Here is a 23,426-nt window from a genome sequence, read left to right as displayed (position 1 = left end):
ACCTTTCTATACTCTTGTAACTCATGGAGGAAGCATTTCCGACCCTATAAATCATATATATTCATGATCAGCATCAACAGGGGAATCTTTTTAGGCATGTATTAAAAAAAATATTATTTTTACATTTTTTCAACATTTTATAAGGGGTGACATTGTTAAAATTTTGAAAAATTGATCAAAATTTTTAATTTTTTATTGAGTATGCAGATTTTTTAGCCAAAACAAAACTAGCATGGGGCCGCTTTTGAAATTTATGCTTTTTTGGCTGAGTTATGAGAATTTTAAACCTTGAGTTGAAAAAAAAATTGCCATAAGAAAATATCTCAAATAAATAATATATTTTATAAAACTGGGTAAAGAATTATCATTTCCCTATATATAATTCCACTTAAACTTCAACTTCAACCTTGCATAACATTCCCTAATATACATTTTCTCCAAGCTATAGTTATTACCTTCTGAAATTTATACATTTTGGGGCATCTTCACCTGACCTTAGGCGTCTTTAACCTACACCAAACAGTTCAGGGATCAGCTTAAAGCGAACCAGATCATTTACCCTTAATTCAACCATATATATTCTGTATATTTTCTGTATATTCCCAACCTATGACTCTTATTTCCGCCTTGGGGGTGAGCCACCCCTTTTGGCCATGTTTTATATGTGTCCCTTGCTAGTCACCCCTCACTATACAATATCCCCTTGCCACCTAGCCACCTTGCCACCTTGCCACCTTGCCACCTTCCACCTTTTCTTGTGTTTTTTCTCTTTTTTTTTTTGTGGCCCCTGCCAGCGACATTTTATGCGGCTTTTTTCCCCGGCTTTTCCACCCATTTCTTTTCATTTGGCTTTCATTTCGTTTCGTTTACGTTTGTCATTCATTCTGGTTCATTTGCTCGATTGTGAGTCATCGTCATCATCATTATCGCAGGCAGGGGAGAATGATAATGATAACGATGACGAAGATGATGATGATGATTATCATTATCAGCAGGGTTTAGTGTCGTCGTCACCTTGCCAACCGACACACACACACACACACACAGCCGCCGGATCCAAGTTGTTGACCCACGTTGGCCCCATAGCATTGAATCCCCAATCCTCAATCCCTGAACCCAATCCGCAATCCGTGAATCCGTGTATCCTCAGCTCAGGCACCTGACACAAGCCCCTTGCTGGCCACTCGAACACTCGAGCAAGGCGAGAACCAGCGATTGAAGAGGTCCTCTCAAAGACAGGGACAGAGCATAGCTCACGGGACGGCAATGGAGGCAGCAGCAGCACTTAACCCTAATTCCTGCAACTCTGACACATCAACTGAGCCACAGACAATGGCCACATTAGCCTAAGCCAGTCCGGGTCCATGTCCATGTCCCCATCCCTTAGTCCCTTAGTCCTTTAGTCCTTTAGTCCGTTTGTCCTCCTTTGTCAACGTTGAAATGAGCAAAATGCATAATCGAAAAAAATCATTGAAGCGTAAATGCTTTGTAACAGGATACGGGGGAAGGATACCAGGGGGAGAAGGTGGAGAAGAGCAGGAGGACAGGACAATAACGAGAATACGAATACGAATACGTAAACCTAAACCCATCCGATCCGATCCGATCCGAGTCCAACGAAACGAAACGAAACAAAACCAAACGAGTTGCAAAGGACAGATACAGAGACAGAGGCAGGACATGGCTTGTCTAGGGGGGGGGTCTGTGGATAAACAAAAGTAACACAGGGGGGGTAGAAGGAAAGTTGGGGTCACTGCACACTCAACATGGCTTACAGTTTCCCAACTCTCAACTCTGTACTCCCAACATCCTACTTCCTACTCCCTACTCTCTGTTATCCTCACTCCCAGCTCTCCCCGAGTGTCCTTGTGGCGACATCGACACCACAACTAATGAACGACAGACGACAGGACATGGACGTGGTCAAAGGACACTGGGACTGGGACTGGGACTGGGACTAACAATGGCAGGCAGGAATCTGCGACTGCGTAAGTGACTTACTTCGGCTGACCAGCGGCAAACCCAATTGAAGCCAAAACTTAACCCAATCACGAACTGTGGTCAAGTGGAATTGCAGCCACCAAGGGAGAGCTCAATCAGTTTAGTACACTGTTGGAAAAACCTAGATGCTAATCCGTTGCTATAACTACAGAAAAAACCCTGACTGTGACTATGAAATGTATGTAATCGGTTGATATGGAGATAGTTAAGTACTAGAGATTCCCTTTCGCTGTGGCACATTTCATACCTGAAGTGGTGGACATGGAGATACACCAACTTGACTCTTATGCAAGTGCACTTTTATTTTTATATTTCCTACTCGTGCATTCCGCATGTGAAAATGTGTGCGAATGAGCTGGGGTAATGAAGTTTGTAACTGGGGTATGTGCTGTATACTGTAGTGGGGGCATTTTTGGATCGAATCGCGAAATTCCAGAAAAGTTTTTGCGGCTGCGGCAAATTCCGTTACGGCGGCACTGCATCAAATTCCCGGATTCCCGGATTCCCGGATGATTCATTCCCATTGCCCAGCGGGTGACTCACGAGGAAGGTGGTGTGTGGGTGGTGCAGTGTCCTAGTCCTTGTGTACCCACCCCCCCCTATCCCTGTGCTAGTTGCCTCCTTTGGCTCCTTCATTCTATCAGCCAGGCAAAGCAGCGAACCAACTAATTCAGTTGACTCCAGTGCCATTGGACGGGGGTTTCTCAGTTGTCGAGTTTCCGAGCTGCACACTCCCTCTTCCAACGGAGAGAGAGGGGGGTTTTCCCACTAAAGTTGGCCGACAGTTCGCAGTTCCCAGCCGACAATCAAATGGCCAACGACACCCGGCCCTCTCTTTGAAAGTCCCAGACACCCAACCCCGGGACCCCGAGGAGGAAGGGACTTTGTATGGGTTGTTTGGCAGCGGCAGCGATGGCGTGTTCCCTTTTTGGCCAGGGACGGCGGCAGCAGAAAAGGCAAAGGGGGGTTTGTGCATCGAGTGTTTGGGTAGATGCTCGGTCATATTGCATATTGCACATAGTCCTTCCGACCGATGATGATGAGTCAGACATGCGAACGTAAAGTCCTTCAAAAAAAAAGTGTACAAAAAAAAACAAGAGGGAAAAACTGGAAAAAATGCAGCCAAAGGGGGGTGGTGTTGCTGGTGGCAGTGTGGCAAGGAGAGACGGTGCCAGGTACATGCGACATAAGCAACCACTGACGACCACAAAAACGATGACGGGCGATGCGTGCCACTGATAACGGTGACGGCTGGCCCAAGGATAATGGTGTGAGGAGGTCCTGCCGAGGGGTGGCAAGGTGGCAAGGTGGCAAAATGGTTGGGTTGCTTTTTGGTGGGTTCTCCTCTGGACAGTCCAGTCATAAATTGCAGGCAACAACGAACTAGCATGAATAGCGGCATTAAAGTATCAGCCAAACAAAAGAGGGAAGATGGCCAGAGAGGAAAACCTCTGGAGCAGGAGCAGGAGCAGTAGATAGAGATAGGTGGGCTATAGGTGGACCCTGAAAGAAAAGCAAAACAAATTGCAGCCTGCATACAAAACAAGAGAACTGAAAGGCAGGAGCCAGGAGCGAGGAGCGAGGAGCGAGGAACTTGGAGCAGGATCAGGACCAAGAGCAGTGCATGAAGCTGAATAAAGCAGCTTAACAGCTCCCCCTTGGCCGGGATTTGGATCCTTGGCAGCAGTAGCAGGAGCAGGAGCAGGAGCAGGAGCTGGCATTGCTTTTCCCCCTTTATGCTTCTATTGCCTGAGCTCACTCGCATGTATATGAATTTGATAAGGTTTTTGTTTCGCCACAAAAAGTTCAGTCTTCAGTCTTCAGTCTACAGTCCTTCAGTCCTTCAGTCCTTCGGTCCCTCGTCCTTCGTCCACTGTCCGTTGCCAAGGCAAATTGCTTTGAGTTATTTAAGGGAAAACACGCAGGACCACCAGCGGATGGATGGAAAATTGTTAAGGCCAGGCACGTCGTCAAGAAAAAGCAGAAGCCACCAGCAGCAGCAGCAGCAGCAGCAGATTGAAGAGGGGAAAACTGAACAAATCCAGGAGCTGGAGCAGCAGAAATTGTTTTGAAATGATTTGAAAAAGCATTTCAGTTTAAGCCAACAATATCCTGGCACACAGCTACACGCATGTCCCTGCATATATGTGTGTCTAGCTATGAATTGATGAATGCCGGCTGCCAAGTCCTTTAACCGAATGCGAATCTGAATGCAGGACATGGATGGACATGACAGGGAGCAATTTGAGGCTTATTCCTGGAAGCCGGGCAATAATTGAGGGATTTGCCGCCAAGGCAATCGATGGAGGAGCTACCAGCCACCATAACCTGGCCACTCATTCAATTTCCATGATAATTGCCAGCTGCTGCTGCTGCTGCTGCTTGTCCTGCTCCTGGCAGCCGAATCAAAATGCCCAACTCTGCAGCCTTCATTAGTTTTTGGTCGCTGCCACTGGCTACTTTCGTATGCAAATTGCTGAGAGCCAGCTGCTTGGGCTCTGCCTCTGTTTCCCTTTCTTTTCAAGTGTATATATATATATGTGTGTGTGTGTGTGTGTCTCCCTCGCGGTTGTGTAAGCCGAAAAGCCATGGGGGAGAAACCAAGGGGGAAAGCCCCTTTTGGCCAGGCCAGGCGAAAAAGAAAACGGTTCAATTAAGCCAATATTTGCGCACACTCGCGCCGTTTGTGCCGTATTCGTTTTGCTAGTTTGGCAAGAGCCAAGACAACCCTCTACTAGTATAAACCACCCACTAGTACAACCCACTAGCACCCCCCTCCCCTTGAGCGGTGCGCTGCTAAGCGATGGCACATTTTTCGTAGCATGCTTTGCGGCTGCTTAGCCCACGGCCACAACAGAAAACCCGCTCAAGTGTTTGTGTATCTGTCTCTCGCCGTGTGCGTGAGCTGTCCTTCTTTGCGAGAGTGTGTGTGTGTGTGCGAGAGAGTGTGTGTGTGTGTGTGTGTGTGTGTGAGTGTCTGTCTGTGGTTGGGATTTGTGTCGCTGCTTTTCACAGAGAAAGAAAAAGCACCATACACACACACACAGGCAGGCACACACAGCTTTGTGTTTAGAGCTGCCAAATAATATTTCTTAAATGGTGATATAAATAAATATATATGTATATATATATAAAAGCGATTTGAATCTATATTGCCACATAAAATACCAAAGTGTTGGCCCCAACCAAAGTCATATTCAATGTAATATAATTGGTTATAATACCAGAGTTAAATATTTCCTTGCGAAATTCTCTTTGCTGTAAAGTTGATTATCTTTATAAAAGAAATAATTATGTAAAATAATTCAATAAATTGAATAATATTAGTTATTATTCCCGACCAGGTTTTAAAAGATTTATATAAACAATTTGTATATAAAATGATTTTGATTAATATTTAAATTAAATAGGTTTTAAGGAGTTATAGCAAAGCTTAGAGAATGCTGGTAAAATACGCTTTTAATGAGTTTTTAATATGAAAGATTTTTTTGTCACGGCTACTACTTATAATTATAATTTCTTTATTATTAATTCTTTGATAAGCGTATTGTTACCTTGCAGAGTTGCCTTAGAAATCACAAGGGTTAATAGAAACCATATAAAGGTGTCAAATTTAGAATGTAATACTGTACATTATAAAAATAGATACATGTATTTGGTACTTTAAAAATAGCATTCTCAGCTTTTAAACATATTTTTTTGGGTTTTAGAAAATTCTAGTGATTTCTATAGAACCCTAGATCAAATAATTAATAGATTAATATAACCTAAATCGGTTTTAGAAGCCTTAAAAGGGCTTAAGAAGTAACTGACAGATAAGCCAATGTCGGGTATTAAAAGTTATTAAATATCGGATTGATTGTATTGATTGCATATAAAAATCAGATTGATAATGGTATATAAAAGTCAATAAATTATGGACTCTAGATCTAAGCTAGTAAATGTCTGGTTAAAGTACCCTATAAAAGGGTTTTTTTTTAGTTTACTACGAAAGAAAACTGTCTTTGGATTTGTAATCTATACAATTATTATAAATATATAGAGTTTTAAGTATGATTATAATGGTGTGTAAAGTCATTAAAGTTAAGATTGCGTCAAATTTTAGTCATAGAAAGTATATGTCTGGTGAAAATGTCCTTATAACAGGTTTTTAGTGTCTGAAGAATTCAAGCGGACTCTGAACTTTGAAACTTAAGGAATTATATGAAATATTTCATTATCTTTCTTTTTATGTTTTCCTTACAAAAACCCTAACTTTTGTGCCAAGTTTTAGGCCAAATATTTCTGTCAGTGTTGACGCGTTGTCTGTGAATGTGTCTGTTTCAGTTTTGGTCTCAACATCGGCATCGGTTTTGGTTTCTGTTTCTGTTTCTGTTTCGGGTCCTTCGGCTTACTCCTTCGTTGTTCAGCGACTTCGAAGGGGGCATTGTATGGTGTGTTCGTGTGTGTGTGTAAATTTTTGGTGACTCACCTGAACCTGAGCGGTGCCAATGGCCAGGACGACCCAAAGGCTCCGCAGCAACAAATTACGACGCAGCGCGGCGCACATTGTTCGCACTCCTTGGCTGTCCTTTGCTCCTTGATTTCAACTGCTTGGTTTATATTTTTCTTTATATATATTTCTTTTCTTTTTTTGTCTCGTATCTCCCGTCTCCAGCGAGGTCTCAGAATCTCTGACTCTGACGGTTTGCGATGCTCTGTTTCTGGTTAATTGTATTTGATTTTGTTGGCTCTTTCGTTCGTTTAACACTTTTGCTGCGACTGCGGCGACCGCAACAAGGATTCCGAAAAAAACACAAAAAAAAATTAAATTTCATTAGCAAAGCGAATGAATTTTGTGGAGGATTTTCTCAAATTCGAATTTGATTCTGTCGCAGATTCTGTTTCTGTTTCTGAAGGCTACTGATTTCTGGCGCCTCGTTATGCGTTCTTTCGCCTTTTGGATTTCTCCCCTCCCTCCGGTTTTTCCTCAAGCGCTGCCCCAAAAACTATGCAACCGAAAATGTCAACTCGGAAAATGGACTGAGCGGACCACGGTCTCTGACTCTGTGTGTGTGTCGTCGTCGTCGTCGTCGTAGTATTTGATTGTAGAACGTAGTAGCTGAGAGAGTGAAAAGCCAAAGGGGGGAGATGGGGTTGTTGGAAAAGTGGGCTTTACTCGCTGCTATCTGTCGCACTCGCTAAGGACTTTTCGCGGGCAGCCAGCAAAGGAAAAATGAATAGAAAAATTAGAAGGGAAAAACCTAAAGCACTGTTTCAACTAAAGTAGAATCTGTGGAAAATCCAATGCACTTGGCGCTGGGAAAACCTGTCAGCTGCAGTTCCCAGTTTCCCTTGCTGCTAATGGCAGCTTCTACGCAGGTCCACCCCCCGCCTCTCTCTCTCTCTCTCTCTCTCTTGAAGTTTTCCTTGAGCTTCTGCGCACTTCCGCTCGCTCTCTCTGGGCCTGCGCGGAGCGGAAGTCAAAGACTAAGACGAAGAAGAGGAAACAAAAGCAGTAGCAGAAGGAGGTTAGAAGGGAAGGAGGGAAAAAAACCCGAGGCTTTTCCTCAGCTACAAATTGGCACCACAAAAATTCACTGGCATTGCTTTAGTTTATGTTTTCTTTTCATATAGTTTCACTTTGTTTCTCTTTATAGATATATCTTTCTCTCTCTTTAGCTTTCTCTGTTTTTCTTTTAGTTTTGCACTCGCACTTTGTTACAACAACAACAAAAAAATATATATGCAATCAGTATCAGCTTTTTGTTTCAGTGTCTCTCTTAATTCTCTCTCTCTCTCTGTGTGTGTGTGTGTGTGTGTCACAGTCGCCTTTTATCGAGGCCCAAAGCTCCCGCTGGCCAAGTCTCGTCTCTCCGAGCCAGGTTTTAGGTGCGCTATGGAGGAGCGAGAGCCTGAGGAGAACCGAGGCAGCCCCAGGCTCCCCTTTCGCTCTCTCCGCTCTCTCTCCCTCCGCTCTCCGCTCTCTGTCTCTTTCCCTGCTCGAAGAGGCCGCTGGCCGCCTGCTGCGGAGCTGTGGAGCTGTAGATGTACCTGGCGCTGCGAACCTCTCAAAACGACTGCGAGCGCGTATCCTTCCAGGCAAGGCGAGTCCTGCCCAGTGTTGCCAGCCTAGCTTATTTCAGGCTAAATCTGGCCATATTTGAAAATGGAAAAGCTTATGAAAGCTATAGCTTATGGCCTTAGAAAAAAGCTTTTATATGACAAGAATATTGAATACAATTCGGCATCCAAACAAATGATTTCATCTTATTCAAAATATTTAATTATATTCGTAATAACCGATATAGGTAAAATGAAGTTGTTAAATTAACATAAAGATAAATTAAACGAAAGGCAGTCCCTGCTTTATTGATAATTTAAAAATCTTCCTTTTTGTGGTGAAATGTCGAAGTTAAACCCGTTTAATAATTAAACAAAACTGGGCAAGACTTAAATTTATTAAATGCAATACTTAGCTCAAAGTTTATTAATAACCTAAATTTAAAAACATAGTAATGTTGTATGGTTTCTGGGACTTCAATGTAGCTATTTTTTGTTAATTTTTTTGCTTCTTTTTTCTCTGATCTAGCTTATTCGAGGGGTCATCACTCACAAAAGTAAAACAGACTGCGCTTGGTACAGAAAAAAATACCGAAAGTGTGACCATAAACCGAAAAATACTATAAAATAGTTTTAAAATATTTTTTCTAGCAAAAAGAAAAAAGAATACTTTTTAATTTTTGACTTTATCGGTTGCTAAAATAACCTAAATGTTGCAAATTAAAAATATAAAGCGTTGCTGGAACAACAAACTAAACCTAGGTATGAATTTATAAGCGCTATAAAGTAATTGTATATATTTCAATTCAAATTAAAAAAAAATAAAAAAAATAATTTAGTAAATTTGGACTCACACCACTGTTTTTAGTCCTATTCAGCAAAGAGCAGTTTACCTAGTTCGGCAACAGAACTGATATACAAAATATATAAATCGAAAGAAAATATAATATAATAAAGCAATAATTCCCCAATGCCGGGCGTATGTCATACAAAGAAACTCTATATAGAGACCTCATGGTGTAGATTTCACCCAAAAATTCCTGTAATTTAGTGCAGATTCACACCACTTTTTGTACTTGTTGTAAGGAAATATTTAAGTACCTTAGCCAAGACGCAGGGAAAAGGAAAACTTGTGTCTAGTGGTCTTTAGTTCCGACACAAGACAAGTGTAAAACTTGACTACACTTAGCTAGGTGGTAAACCTAATTTTAGATCTGAAATAAAATAATTAATAGTTAAAAACACCTCCAAATAATGTATATATTTAGTTATAAGCTTTATTATTTATATACACAACACACAGAGGAATCACACACCACCCTTTCGATGGCAAAAAATAGAAGTAGTAGTAAAAGCTAGTCCTAGTGGCTGGGGGAGATGGGGGGCCCAGTTCTAAGCGTGGTTTTCCAACAGGTAGTTGTAGGAGTAGTCAAAGACCAGCAGCATGATGGCACCGCCGGGTCCCAGACGCATAATCTTCGGCACCAGACCCTTGTACAGGGCACGGAAGCCCTCCTCTTGGTAAACAAGACCCATGGACCTGAAGGTGCCTCGGTACTTGATTTCCCCTTGCACCGGCTGTGGTCCCTGAATCCGTGACTTGACCACATCGAAGGGTATATTGACAAAGCAGGCCAAAGTGCCGGCCAGGAAACCGATGGTCACCTTTCGCAAAAACTCCCAGTGGCTCTCCGTGGACTCGGGCACAACGTTCTTCACGCTGTGATAGAATCCAAAGTAAACCATGTTGAACAAACCATTCCGTCCCATGGTGGCAGTGACGCCCTTATTGATGCCCCTTAGCCCCAGTCCGTCCTGCCGGATGATCCCCTTGGCCACATCCAATGTGCTGAGCAGTTTCTTCTGCCTGTCCGCCTGCTGGGCCACCTTGACCACCTCAAAGGGATTGACGGCAATGGCCTCCAGAATGCCAGCCGTTAGACCGGCCAGCGAGAAGGTCAATGGCGTGGGCGTGGGTGAACCGAACTGGAAGAGGGGCTTGGTCTGCTCGAACACCAGGAATTTGATGGCACGCTTCGGTGTTTCGGCCAGAATGGGAGGCATGATGCCCTTCCAGAAGGAGGTGATGCCCTCGTTGCGGTACATCTTAGCGAAGCAATCAAAGACCCCATTGTAGTGCAGCTGGTGGAAGAGAGTAGGATATGGCATAGTATTTATTAGATTAGATCTTTAAATATCTTTGAGATACTCTGTTCTTTCAACTATCAGTAATCCCTGAATTTTTCCTTTGTCTGGAAACTCTTTCTCCATCTTCTCTTGTCTCACAGAACTGGAACTATATCACGCATTGTTCCACTTGTCTATCTGTAGTATCTGTATTTGTGTTACTTTTTTAACCTCCCCCTGATGTGACACTCCCCCTCTGTTCTCTGGACCGTCTTAATATGCAGTCATAAATTTGTTTAATCATCGCGCCTCGTCGTCGTCCAAGAGATGCAGATGAAAATGAAATTGTGTCACAGTTTCGAGACATTTTTATGCTGGGGCCTACACACGCAAAATATAGCTGTCTAATGACTAGAATGCTAATGTTTATATATATATATTTAAGTAATAATAATAATAATAGCAATAAGCTCTTATTTTTTAATGATTATAATACTAATTGAGAACCAAGCGATTTCTCCTGAATAAATATAACATATTCGTTACCATTTGATTACAATTAGTCTTTTATATTTTGTATATTTTTATACTTTTCAGCCCAGCATTATCTAGAGCATTCGAAAAGCATTAAGATTTCCAGAAAAAGTCGTTTAACTATACCCTATCTTATCTGGGCATACTTTGGGCCATATTTCTGTTGCCTCTTGGAAGCTTTAAAGGATTTTAATAGGTGAGTTGGAAACAAGTGTAATCTTTTAACATAATTGTATTTTATGGGCTTCTATACTATCAGGAATATATATAAATAAACTATGATTTTTAATATTTGTTTATTAGAGATAATGTTACAGAGATTTCTTATACAGAGTTTAGCATAAAGATATATAGAATTTAGATAGAGAATAGGTAAAGTACTCTAAAATTCCTAGGCTTCAAGTATTTCTTAAAGGAATCTCGCATTCCCCACCTGCAAGTTCCCTGTAACTACTTTTAACCTTCTTTTATACCCTATAAATTAATGACACACACGCGTGTCCAGTCTCGGAAACAAATGGAATCGAAAGTTGGTGCTATTATCAAGCATAATTCCGATTTCAATTTCACTTCTGGGCGGGCAAGAGAGAGAGAGAGATAGAGACAGAACAGGGGCGGTCCTAATTTTGAAATATTTCTAAAGGGTGTGGAGTAAAATCAATAAACTAGTATGTTGATTGTTAATTATAGTATTTTCTATATATTTTTTTATTTATTATTTATCGTAATAATGAACGGTTTAGGCTTTTGAAATAATAATAATTTCTTGGCATTAAAATAAACCCCCTCCCACTGCAAAGTCCGCCCCTGTTTGGCGGCTAACTCAGCTGATAAGCCGTGCGACACGCGTCGGCGGCTGAAGGGGAAGGGGTCTGGGTTTGGGTTTGGGTTTGGGGTTGGGGGAGCGATTCCGCTTGGCGGCTGATAATTATGGATTGTCTGCCCTGCTCACACCTCCCACCGCCCCCTACCGCTGACCACCCACCCAGGGAATGTAAACACAGAGAGAGAGAGAGTGATGGAGCAGTCGAACGGGAGAGAGTCTCTCTCCCCCCACACACACACTCACACACATAGGAAAGTGTTGCTCTTAAAGACTCTTGGAGTGCGTGTGTCCGTGACCTTGCTTTGCCCTTATCCAAAAAATTATAAAAAAATAACAGACTAGATCCAGAAATCAGCTGTTAAGCTATGGCCAAAAGTAGAGATACAAATTCTAGGCACAGCTGACTGAAGAAGATACAAATGTATCTCAAAGATAACAAAAAGTTGTAGCTACGAGTCTGGACAAGTATCTACGTAGCTCTCTTTCCAGTTAAAAGATGTTATTAATTGCTATAAATTATATAGGAAGCTTGATATGGTTTATTTGTATCTAGAAGATACCTAAAATGATTTTATCTTACAGATACTTGTGACTAAAAACCTTCTCCTAAAGAAAATTGCTGACAAAAGCTAATTACTTAAGTAAAATTTAATTTCAAGAGAGAACTAAGGTCAATTAATGTCAACTTATTGACCTGAACAATGGTTTTCTTGATTTGGTTCTTGGAAATACTATCATTAGATCTTTAAACTCACCTCATTCCGTGTGGCACCTGCCGCTGTGGGCGTGGCCTGGATCTGCATGCGGGTCTTGACCACATCCAGGGGCTGCATGATGCAAACCTCCAGGAAGCCAGCCGATCCACCGGCCAGCACCTGAAAGGCGGCCTTCTTGCCAGGAGAGATCTCCGGCACGGCAACTGGGGCTGCCATCGTAGCTTCTCTCCTCCAAGTGTAATATATATGTGTATACAAGGTTTTAAAACTAAAGACAGTTTCCTCTAGGCCAGCTTGATTAGGGCAAAACAACCAACAAACAAACAACAACAAAAAAAAAGCAAAAGTATCTTTACAACAAATAAATGTAAATAAGTATTTTTTTTTTTTGGGCAGCACCGGGAGAAACGCTGCTCACCGCCGCACAGCTCGAGAACGCAATTCGCACTGAGCCCCTTGGAAAGAGGCAGCTGCCCCTCGCCGGTAGACAAAGACGGCTGACATGGCCGGAAAGAGAGAGGGCGATACACAAAACACACACACACACACAGAAGACGCTACAGGGGGGGTACATGGCACAGGGGGGTTGTCACTGGAACGGGGTCGGGGCTAAGCTTTCGCCGGCTGAAAAAAAAGCCACAAAGCAGAAACGGAATCCGATTCCGATACGCATTCGGATTCGGATTTGGATTCGGATTCGGATTCATATTCCGGGGAGTGGATTCGGATTCATACCTCTGCCAGAAGAGAGAGAGAGAGAGAGAGAGCGTCACATGTGCTGGAATAGCGCGTTAATTGAATTTGCTTGCCAAGATCTTGAGAGCTTTTGAGATTCTAGTTCTTCCTCGTCATCATCCGATGTGGATCTTGGCGGAGCGAAAACCTCAAGATATATGTTATGACCAAGTATCGTTGGAATCGGACAAAAGAAAGCTTTGGGTTTATGCTTGGAGAGGGTGGAAAAATATGTATGTAACATATGTGACCCCCTTTTTTGTGACACTCTTTTGTATGGAAAACAAAAGAAATTTAGAGCTACGAATGTATAAATTCATAGAGAAGTAGATATAAAAATAAAGGTATATGCAATCGAATTCTTGATCATCATCAATAGGCGAATCTTTCTGGCTATCTCAGGGCACCAACAATTTTTTTCAGAAATTGCCCATTTAAAAAAAAAAAAACGGAAAGGGGTTACATCATTAAAATTTTCAAAAATCGGCCAAAAATTCACATTTTAAATGGAGTATGCAGTTTTGTTAACCTGCTAAACATTAACACACGGCTGCTTTCCAAATTGAAATTAATGCGTTTTTGGCTGAGTTATGGGATTAAATTAAATTTTGATTTGTCGAAAAATTTCATCTAAAAATATTGTTAAAATTGGTTAAAAAATGGTAATGGACCTTCAGTCAGAAGCTTAAAAGAAGGTGAAGGAGTCATTTCCGACCCCATAAACCATTAATATTCTTGATCAGCATCAACAGGCGAATCTTTCTGGCTATTTCAAGCAGAAAATATTTTTTTTCTAAAATTTTCAATTTTTTCAATTGTCAAAATTTTGACAATAAAATGAAATTTTTAACATTTTGAACTGAATATGCAGATTTATTAACCTATAAAAAAATAACATAGGAAAGGTTTCCGAAATGAATTTAATGCATTTTTGGCTTAGTTATGAGTTTTTTAAACCTGGAATTTTCGAAAATATTGGCATTTCGATCAAAATACATATGCTAACACCTTTTAGATACTTTGTACATTATTCAACCTGAAATTCCATGAATGTATAGACAAAAAACCCTACCCAAAACCCTGCAGATACTTTTGTATCTTTTGCAACAGGTAGAAGAATTGAAAGACAGAAGCATTCTCGACTAGAAAATTCCACAACCTTACCCAAAAGAGAAACAATTTCGAACATTCAGGAGACGCAGCTAAAGTATCTGACAGATAATGAATCCATTTAGAAACGTAATTCAATCTACCGAGTGTGTATATCATGAAGTGGCTCACCGATACGACAGGTAGATTGGCAATTTGATAGATAACGAAATTAGTTTTGATTGATAGAACGACAAGGCAGAGCGATAAAGAAACTAATCTAAGTAGAGCAGATCAGTCAGTCAGCGAACAAGACTTAGTCTGCACTTAAAGCATTTATTTATAAGTTATTCTTTTTATCCAAATTGACGTAAGGTGAGACACTTGCCAGATGCAAAAGTATTTTTTCAAGTGCTGCACTTATCTTCTCTAGAATAGATAAGGATTTCTATAAACATTTAAGGAGCCAGGTCATCCTTCAGCTTCCCACCTGATTCCATGCCGAATCGCATCCATTAGATAGCTTATCTGAGGCTTGAGATGGCTTGAGGCGCATTAGCGATGCTCCTCTCGCCCATGTAAACACACTCCGGGGCATGAGACAATGGACAAACAAATCGTTTGACATCTACCACAAGGTATCTGTAGGTCGAGCTCTTGATTGGTTTATTGTTCATGGCCCACGGCAGGCCGGACATCAATCAAGAGACACCAGATACGACGGCGATTGAGGACAACTTTCATTTACATAAAATGCATTCTATACCGAAATTGATAGAACAAATTTTTGTGTGGTGTCAAAAATGTAGAAGTAGAAGTATCTTCTATGATTTAGATGCATTTCTTCTGTGTCTTCTTTTGTCTGTCTGCGTGGCGTGTGTTTTATGATTGTCCAAATATTTCTGGCTGTTAATTATGGGCACGAGTTGGCGTGACTGATGGCAGCAGTCGATGGACAGATGGAGATGCATCTACAGATACAGATACAGAGACAGCTAAAGAGACGGGAATAGATACAGATACAGATTCCGAGATATGCCCCACTGGATGTGTGGAATTTCCAAGGGAAAACGCATTAGAGGCCATTAAAAGCGAATTAATCCCGTCCAGGAATCACACCGGGCACCTGACCCTCGCTCCTGACCTAATAATGCTGTCAAGTCACGCAATAGCTCACATTGGATCTGAATCTGTATCTGAATCGGATGAACCGAAACATGAATGGGATCCGCAGCGTCTGTTCCCATCGATTTTCGATTCATTTCGCCCGGATCACAGACAACCGGCGACTCCACCTGGGCATCCCTGTCTTGCAAATGGATTTTTCCCCCCCGTTTTTTTCTTTTTTGGTAATTAGCCCAAGTTTTACGAGCGCAACATGCTGCGGCGCATTCGTATGGAAAACTCGTAGGGAAAATCTTGTGTAGAATGCCACATGCAAGCGCCGATTGATCGATCAAAAGCTGCTGCTATATACTGGGCTAATCAATCATTTTTCCATTTACCATTTTCCATTTCTCCATGGCTCAAGCGAGAGAGCTGGCTGCAAAGTGAGAACTCACGACCGCCTGCAGCTGTCCGTCTGTCCGTCTGTCCGTCCGCTGACCGTGTCCGTTTGTGTCCGTCAAAGGCTATTAACCCCGTTTGGGCCCAGAGTGTTCCACTTGTTGCACGGCCCAAGAACAAACCAAAACAGAACACAGAACAACACACACACTTGTGGCCCTGAGAAACAAAAAAAAAACAAGTTGGCCCCGAAAACCGAAAACAGAGGTGGGGGATAGGAGGGAGACCTTACATGGGGGGAATTGAGCGAGGTCTGAGGTCTGCCCATCAAAAGGCTGCCCGAAAATTTCACTTCCATTGCGAGGCTCTTAGCAAAGGAGGAGCTGGAGCAGCCACAACAAAGGGCATCAGTTAAAAGTGTTTTGATTAATGCCAGTTTTGACAGCTGTCCAGGAAGAAGGAGCTGGAAAATAGCTCATTTCATTCATGCTAAAAGACAGCTGTCCAAATGCTGGAGAAGAACTGACAAGTGATCTGGCCAGGTTACTAATTTCTTTCGTTCTTGACCCTTGATTTAGTCAAGATCTCTAAGCTAAACTACAAGTAATTCTTTCTGACTTGGACCTACATTACACCAAACTGACCCACTGTCTTTGCAACCGGTTCAACTCTTTTACCTTTGGCAGCCCAAAACTTAGAACAAGTTGTGCGATTTTCGCCCAAAACGAAAGTAAATGTTACGACATGGAACATGGAACATGGTCAAGTGCTTCCACGATAAAGAACCAAACATAAAACCCCAAACTTGCAGTCTATAAAGCAATGGTTATGGAGTACTCTTCGGTTCATTTGGCAAACATTTGTCCAAGCAAATGGAGGTGCTGGTAGCAGCTTGGTCCCTTCTCCTAGTGCAGCCCTTCCTTTGGAATGGAATGATTGCAGGACAGGGCTATCTGGATGGGGAGCAGCATCGTCCCCTGTGGATACTGGACGATGGTCTGACCAAGCGGCAGCGACAGGATAGACCCGAGGCAGACTATGCCACCACCACAAGGTCACCTCCATTTATGCGGAGGCAAGCCCGGGGAGGTCAGGAGCCGGGACCCATTACCTTCCTGGTAAGACATGAAGAGGGGAACATAGAAAGGGAACCTCCGCCGGCGGCTCGTAGGCGTATGCCCTCCCTGCCCCAGCGACGCTTCATGATGCCACATCGTCTGCAGTTGCCCCACCAGTATGTACAGCCCAGCCAGAGGATCAGGAGCAGTAGCAATAGCAGGAGCAGCCACCGCCGGACGGGAGGTCGTCACTTGCCCGTCTTTGATAATGCTCCCGGCGAGAACACCCTGCAAAGTGGACAAAGAGACAACTACCCCATCTTTGTATACAATGGAACGAGTGGTGAACTGATTCTGAACACCATGCTGAGCAGACGACGATATCCCATGCAGGAACCAGTGCCGGGACAGGTGTTATATCCCCCCTCGACGCCCATGTTCCGACCCAAGCCCATTGTAGAGCGTTTCCGGTTGCCAGGACAGCGGGAGATGCTCAATCTCACACTGATACCCTTCTATGCCCACGAGGCCATCTCGAATCCAAGCAGCGTCGCCACCCAGGCACCCAGCACCACTCAGGCCTCGCCCACGCCACCACCTCTGCCGGCGTATGAGACACAGCTGCCCAGGAGCCAGGAGCCATTGGGCAAGCGGAAACGGAAGAAGGCCAAGCAATACGAGGCATTCCACTCGCCCCAAGAGGTGATGCAGTGGCAGTCGGTGCTCCGACGTCATACCCACGAGCAAGATCGTGACAATCACCGGCATTACTCCAGCGAGGAGAGGCAGCCTCACCAGGAACAGGAAAACGAAGAGCTCCTGCTAGATGAGGAAGAGGAGCACGAGGAACATGAGGATGAGGAGGCATTGGTAACTGACCAAGACTGGGTCACGGAGCAGGAAACTGAAACGGAAGTGGAACTGCCACCGGAACCGGAGCCAGAGACCACATCCACCTCCCCCAGCAGTGTTCCCTTTCAGATTGTCTATTTGGATGACAGCCTGGAACGACCTGTGACCAGTAGCAGTAGCACCATCACTACCATCACCACCACTGATCCTCCGCCCACGCTCCGTCAGAGCTCTCGCTATGCCCTCAAGCGGGAATATTATGCCTTTCCCGTCTACACCCTGGGAAAACTCCTCCAGCCGCAGGCCAAGAAATTGCTAGAGAAAAGCGATCGAGCGGCGAGAAGCTCCTCGGAGAGGGGACCCAACACCTGGTTCATCCTCAATTCACGGTGGGTTGAGCCAGCTCCCAGCAGGTCCTTCGAACTGACTCACAACTTGAACTCTAATTTTAGCTACAAGGGACCCCTCCACCATAGGGCATACGTGGGATCGGACAACCAGACCAAGTACTACACCTCCAAGTACATGGAGAGTAGTGGCTTCAGACCCAGGAGATAGTTAAGCAGGAAGACGAGCAATCATTAAACTAAGATTAAAGATATTAATAGAGAATACAGCCATGTTTTCATTAGGAAAGAGAGACCCTGTTAGAAGTATTGAACAGAAAGGTGGTAAGGGAAATAATGGAGAGATTTAAAATAAATTTTAGAGGAAACAAATCTTAAGGAACTGTTGAAATATCTGTAATTATCGTTTTGAAGCACTTACAAAGCCAATATTTCAGATAAATAATTGGCAAATAAAATTATAGATAAATATCAGTAAAAAATGGTAATATAATTTTTGTCAGAAGCCTCAAACGCTATGAAGGAGTCATTTCCGACCCTATAAATAATATATATTCTTTATCAGCATCAACAGGCGAATCTTTTAAGCCATATCCGGCCGAAAAAAATTTTTTCACAAATTTCCCATTTTTCGGAAAAAAGGAAAGGGGTTACATCATGAAAATTTGCAAAAATCGGCCAAAAATTCACATTTTAAGTAGAGTATGCAGTTTTGTTAACCTGCTAAAAATTAACATACTGCCGCTTTCCGAATTGAAATTAATGCGTTTTTGGCTTAGTTATGAGATTTTTAAATTCTGATTTGTCGAAAAATTTCATCTAAAAATATTGTTAATATAGGTATAAAAATGGTAATGGACCTTCAGTCAGAAGCTTAAAAATAAGTGAAGGAGCAATTTCCGACCCCATAAATCATATATATTCTTGATCAGCAACTACAGACCTTTCTTTCTAGCTTTATCCGGCCGAAAAAAAATTTTTCAGAAATTTCCCATTTTTCGGAAAAAAGGAAAGGGCAAAAATCGGCCAAAAATTCACATTTTAAATGGAGTATGCAGTTTTGTTAACCTGCTAAAAATTAACATACTGCCGCTTTCCGAATTAAAATTAATGCGTATTTGGCCTAGTTTTGAGATTTTTAAATTTTGATTTGTCGAAAAATTTCATCTAAAAATATTGTTAATATAGGTATAAAAATGGTAATGGACCTTCAGTCAGAAGCTTAAAAATAAGTGAAGGAGCCATTTCCGACCCCATAAATCATATATATTCTTGATCAGCATCTACAGGCCTTTCTTTCTAGCTTTATCCGGCCGAAAAAATTTTTTTTCACAAATTTCCCATTTTTCGGAAAAAAGGAAAGGGGTTACATCATGTAAATTTGCAAAAATCGGCCAAAAATTCACATTATAAATGGAGTATGCAGTTTTGTTAACCTGCTAAAAATTAACATACTGCCGCTTTCCGAATTAAAATTAATGCGTATTTGGCCTAGTTTTGAGATTTTTAAATTTTGATTTGTCGAAAAATTTCATATAAAAATATTGTTAATATAGGTATAAAAATGGTAATGGACCTTCAGTCAGAAGCTTAAAAGTAAGTGAAGGAGCCATTTCCGACCCCATAAATCATATATATTCTTGATCAGCATCTACAGGCCTTTCTTTCTAGCTTTATCCGGCCGAAAAAATTTTTTTTCACAAATTTCCCATTTTTCGGAAAAAAGGAAAGGGGTTACATCATGTAAATTTGCAAAAATCGGCCAAAAATTCACATTATAAATGGAGTATGCAGTTTTGTTAACCTGCTAAAAATTAACATACTGCCGCTTTCCGAATTAAAATTAATGCGTATTTGGCCTAGTTTTGAGATTTTTAAATTTTGATTTGTCGAAAAATTTCATCTAAAAATATTGTTAATATAGGTATAAAAATGGTAATGGACCTTCAGTCAGAAGCTTAAAAGTAAGTGAAGGAGCCATTTCCGACCCCATAAATCATATATATTCTTTATCAGCATCTACAGGCCTTTCTTTCTAGCTTTATCCGGCCGAAAAAAATTTTTTTCAGATATTTCCCATTTTTCGGAAAAAAGGAAAGGGGTTACATCATGTAAATTTGCAAAAATCGGCCAAAAATTCACATTATAAATGGAGTATGCAGTTTTGTTAACCTGCTATAAATTAACATACTGCCGCTTTCCGAATTCAAATTAATGCGTTTTTGGCTGAGTGATGAGATTTTTAAATTTTGATTTGTCGAAAAATTTCATATAAAAATATTGTTAATATAGGTATAAAAATGGTAATGGACCTTCAGTCAGAAGCTTAAAAGTAAGTGAAGGAGCCATTTCCGACCCCATAAATCATATATATTCTTTATCAGCATCTACAGACCTTTCTTTCTAGCTTTATCCGGCCGAAAAAAATTTTTTTCACAAATTTCCCATTTTTCGGAAAAAAGGAAAGGGGTTACATCATGAAAATTTGCAAAAATCGGCCAAAAATTAACATTTTAAATGGAGTATGCAGTTTTGTTAACCTGCTAAAAATTAACATACTGCCGCTTTCCGAATTAAAATTAATGCGTATTTGGCCTAGTTTTGAGATTTTTAAATTTTGATTTGTCGAAAAATTTCATCTAAAAATATTGTTAATATAGGTATAAAAATGGTAATGGACCTTCAGTCAGAAGCTTAAAAGTAAGTGAAGGAGCCATTTCCGACCCCATAAATCATATATATTCTTTATCAGCATCTACAGACCTTTCTTTCTAGCTTTATCCGGCCGAAAAAAATTTTTTTCACAAATTTCCCATTTTTCGGAAAAAAGGAAAGGGGTTACATCATGAAAATTTGCAAAAATCGGCCAAAAATTAACATTTTAAATGGAGTATGCAGTTTTGTTAACCTGCTAAAAATTAACATACTGCCGCTTTCCGAATTAAAATTAATGCGTATTTGGCCTAGTTTTGAGATTTTTAAATTTTGATTTGTCGAAAAATTTCATATAAAAATATTGTTAATATAGGTATAAAAATGGTAATGGACCTTCAGTCAGAAGCTTAAAAATAAGTGAAGGAGCCATTTCCGACCCCATAAATCATATATATTCTTGATCAGCATCTACAGGCCTTTCTTTCTAGCTTTATCCGGCCGAAAAAAATTTTTTTCAGATATTTCCCATTTTTCGGAAAAAAGGAAAGGGGTTACATCATGAAAATTTGCAAAAATCGGCCAAAAATTCACATTTTAAATAGAGTATGCAGTTTTGTTAACCTGCTATAAATTAACATACTGCCGCTTTCCGAATTAAAATTAATGCGTATTTGGCCTAGTTTTGAGATTTTTAAATTTTGATTTGTCGAAAAATTTCATCTAAAAATATTGTTAATATAGGTATAAAAATGGTAATGGACCTTCAGTCAGAAGCTTAAAAGTAAGTGAAGGAGCCATTTCCGACCCCATAAATCATATATATTCTTTATCAGCATCTACAGACCTTTCTTTCTAGCTTTATCCGGCCGAAAAAAATTTTTTTCACAAATTTCCCATTTTTCGGAAAAAAGGAAAGGGGTTACATCATGAAAATTTGCAAAAATCGGCCAAAAATTAACATTTTAAATGGAGTATGCAGTTTTGTTAACCTGCTAAAAATTAACATACTGCCGCTTTCCGAATTAAAATTAATGCGTATTTGGCCTAGTTTTGAGATTTTTAAATTTTGATTTGTCGAAAAATTTCATATAAAAATATTGTTAATATAGGTATAAAAATGGTAATGGACCTTCAGTCAGAAGCTTAAAAATAAGTGAAGGAGCCATTTCCGACCCCATAAATCATATATATTCTTGATCAGCATCTACAGGCCTTTCTTTCTAGCTTTATCCGGCCGAAAAAAATTTTTTTCACAAATTTCCCATTTTTCGGAAAAAAGGAAAGGGCAAAAATCGGCCAAAAATTCACATTTTAAATGGAGTATGCAGTTTTGTTAACCTGCTAAAAATTAACATACTGCCGCTTTCCGAATTAAAATTAATGCGTATTTGGCCTAGTTTTGAGATTTTTAAATTTTGATTTGTCGAAAAATTTCATATAAAAATATTGTTAATATAGGTATAAAAATGGTAATGGACCTTCAGTCAGAAGCTTAAAAATAAGTGAAGGAGCCATTTCCGACCCCATAAATCATATATATTCTTGATCAGCATCTACAGGCCTTTCTTTCTAGCTTTATCCGGCCGAAAAAAATTTTTTTCACAAATTTCCCATTTTTCGGAAAAAAGGAAAGGGGTTACATCATGTAAATTTGCAAAAATCGGCCAAAAATTCACATTATAAATGGAGTATGCAGTTTTGTTAACCTGCTAAAAATTAACATACTGCCGCTTTCCGAATTAAAATTAATGCGTTTTTGGCCTAGTTTTGAGATTTTTAAATTTTGATTTGTCGAAAAATTTCATATAAAAATATTGTTAATATAGGTATAAAAATGGTAATGGACCTTCAGTCAGAAGCTTAAAAATAAGTGAAGGAGCCATTTCCGACCCCATAAATCATATATATTCTTGATCAGCATCTACAGGCCTTTCTTTCTAGCTTTATCCGGCCGAAAAAAATTTTTTTCAGATATTTCCCATTTTTCGGAAAAAAGGAAAAAATCGGCCAAAAATTCACATTATAAATGGAGTATGCAGTTTTGTTAACCTGCTAAAAATTAACATACTGCCGCTTTCCGAATTAAAATTAATGCGTTTTTGGCCTAGTTTTGAGATTTTTAAATTTTGATTTGTCGAAAAATTTCATATAAAAATATTGTTAATATAGGTATAAAAATGGTAATGGACCTTCAGTCAGAAGCTTAAAAATAAGTGAAGGAGCCATTTCCGACCCCATAAATCATATATATTCTTGATCAGCATCTACAGGCCTTTCTTTCTAGCTTTATCCGGCCGAAAAAAATTTTTTTCACAAATTTCCCATTTTTCGGAAAAAAGGAAAGGGGTTACATCATGTAAATTTGCAAAAATCGGCCAAAAATTCACATTATAAATGGAGTATGCAGTTTTGTTAACCTGCTAAAAATTAACATACTGCCGCTTTCCGAATTAAAATTAATGCGTTTTTGGCCTAGTTTTGAGATTTTTAAATTTTGATTTGTCGAAAAATTTCATCTAAAAATATTGTTATTATTGCAAAATTATTGTTATTTGCAAAAATCGGCCAAAAATTCACATTTTAAATGGAGTATGCAGTTTTGTTAACCTGCTAAAAATTAACATACTGCCGCTTTCCGAATTAAAATTAATGCGTATTTGGCCTAGTTTTGAGATTTTTAAATTTTGATTTGTCGAAAAATTTCATCTAAAAATATTGTTAATATAGGTATAAAAATGGTAATGGACCTTCAGTCAGAAGCTTAAAAATAAGTGAAGGAGCCATTTCCGACCCCATAAATCATATATATTCTTGATCAGCATCTACAGGCCTTTCTTTCTAGCTTTATCCGGCCGAAAAAAATTTTTTTCAGATATTTCCCATTTTTCGGAAAAAAGGAAAGGGGTTACATCATGAAAATTTGCAAAAATCGGCCAAA

At 40.4% G+C, this 23,426-nt stretch overlaps 3 protein-coding genes across 52 annotated transcripts in view; 1 reads left to right on the top strand and 2 right to left on the bottom strand.

Annotated features, from left to right (window-relative positions):
• Nucleotides 1-8,602, bottom strand: part of Appl (amyloid-beta-like protein) — a 57,393-nt gene extending 48,791 nt beyond the window's left edge. For 24 of the 50 annotated variants that reach the window (XM_020947264.2, XM_020947266.2, XM_020947269.2 and 21 more), the window contains exons 1-2: nt 8,035-8,602; nt 6,473-6,762 (exon numbers count right to left, since the gene is read on the bottom strand). In XM_020947264.2, the coding sequence (XP_020802923.2) occupies nt 6,473-6,550 (78 nt within the window). In that variant the 5' untranslated portion in view covers nt 6,551-6,762; nt 8,035-8,602. Of the gene's footprint in view, nt 1-6,472; nt 6,763-7,159; nt 7,350-8,034 lie in introns of those variants that run through there. The other 26 variants (XM_086829276.1, XM_086829284.1, XM_086829282.1 and 23 more) reach the window with 2 other exon arrangements.
• Nucleotides 8,603-9,295: 693 nt separating this feature from the next.
• On the bottom strand, nt 9,296-12,743 carry LOC110179664 (mitochondrial 2-oxodicarboxylate carrier). Its single transcript, XM_020947276.2, has 2 exons — nt 12,286-12,743; nt 9,296-10,185 (listed from the first exon to the last, which is right to left on the bottom strand). The coding sequence occupies exons 1-2, from the start codon at nt 12,460-12,462 to the stop codon at nt 9,436-9,438; spliced, it is 927 nt and encodes a 308-aa protein (XP_020802935.2). The 5' UTR covers nt 12,463-12,743; the 3' UTR covers nt 9,296-9,435.
• A 3,705-nt stretch (nt 12,744-16,448) lies between these two features.
• LOC110179673 (uncharacterized) lies at nt 16,449-18,044 on the top strand. The gene is made up of 2 exons (XM_020947284.2): nt 16,449-17,875; nt 17,939-18,044. The coding sequence occupies exons 1-2, from the start codon at nt 16,449-16,451 to the stop codon at nt 18,042-18,044; spliced, it is 1,533 nt and encodes a 510-aa protein (XP_020802943.2).
• The last annotated feature ends 5,382 nt before the right edge of the window (nt 18,045-23,426 follow it).

This window comes from Drosophila serrata, unplaced genomic scaffold (assembly GCF_035046125.1).
Source record: "Drosophila serrata isolate PLE 108 unplaced genomic scaffold, ASM3504612v1 contig_190, whole genome shotgun sequence".
NCBI classification, from domain to species: Eukaryota; Metazoa; Arthropoda; class Insecta; order Diptera; family Drosophilidae; genus Drosophila; species Drosophila serrata.
This window is presented reverse-complemented; position numbering and strand designations above follow the sequence as displayed.

What these genes read in the sequence shown, in the direction of transcription:
- LOC110179673 (XM_020947284.2), top strand. Translation starts at nt 16,449, where the DNA reads ATGGAGGTGCTGGTAGCAGCTTGGTCCCTTCTCCTAGTGCAGCCCTTC. An exon ending in TGGTTCATCCTCAATTCACG is followed by an intron (nt 17,876 to 17,938) that starts GTGGGTTGAGCC and finishes CTCTAATTTTAG; the next exon opens with CTACAAGGGACCCCTCCACC.
- LOC110179664 (XM_020947276.2), bottom strand. Translation starts at nt 12,462, where the DNA reads ATGGCAGCCCCAGTTGCCGTGCCGGAGATCTCTCCTGGCAAGAAGGCC. An exon ending in CAGGTGCCACACGGAATGAG is followed by an intron (nt 10,186 to 12,285) that starts GTGAGTTTAAAG and finishes CTCTTCCACCAG; the next exon opens with CTGCACTACAATGGGGTCTT.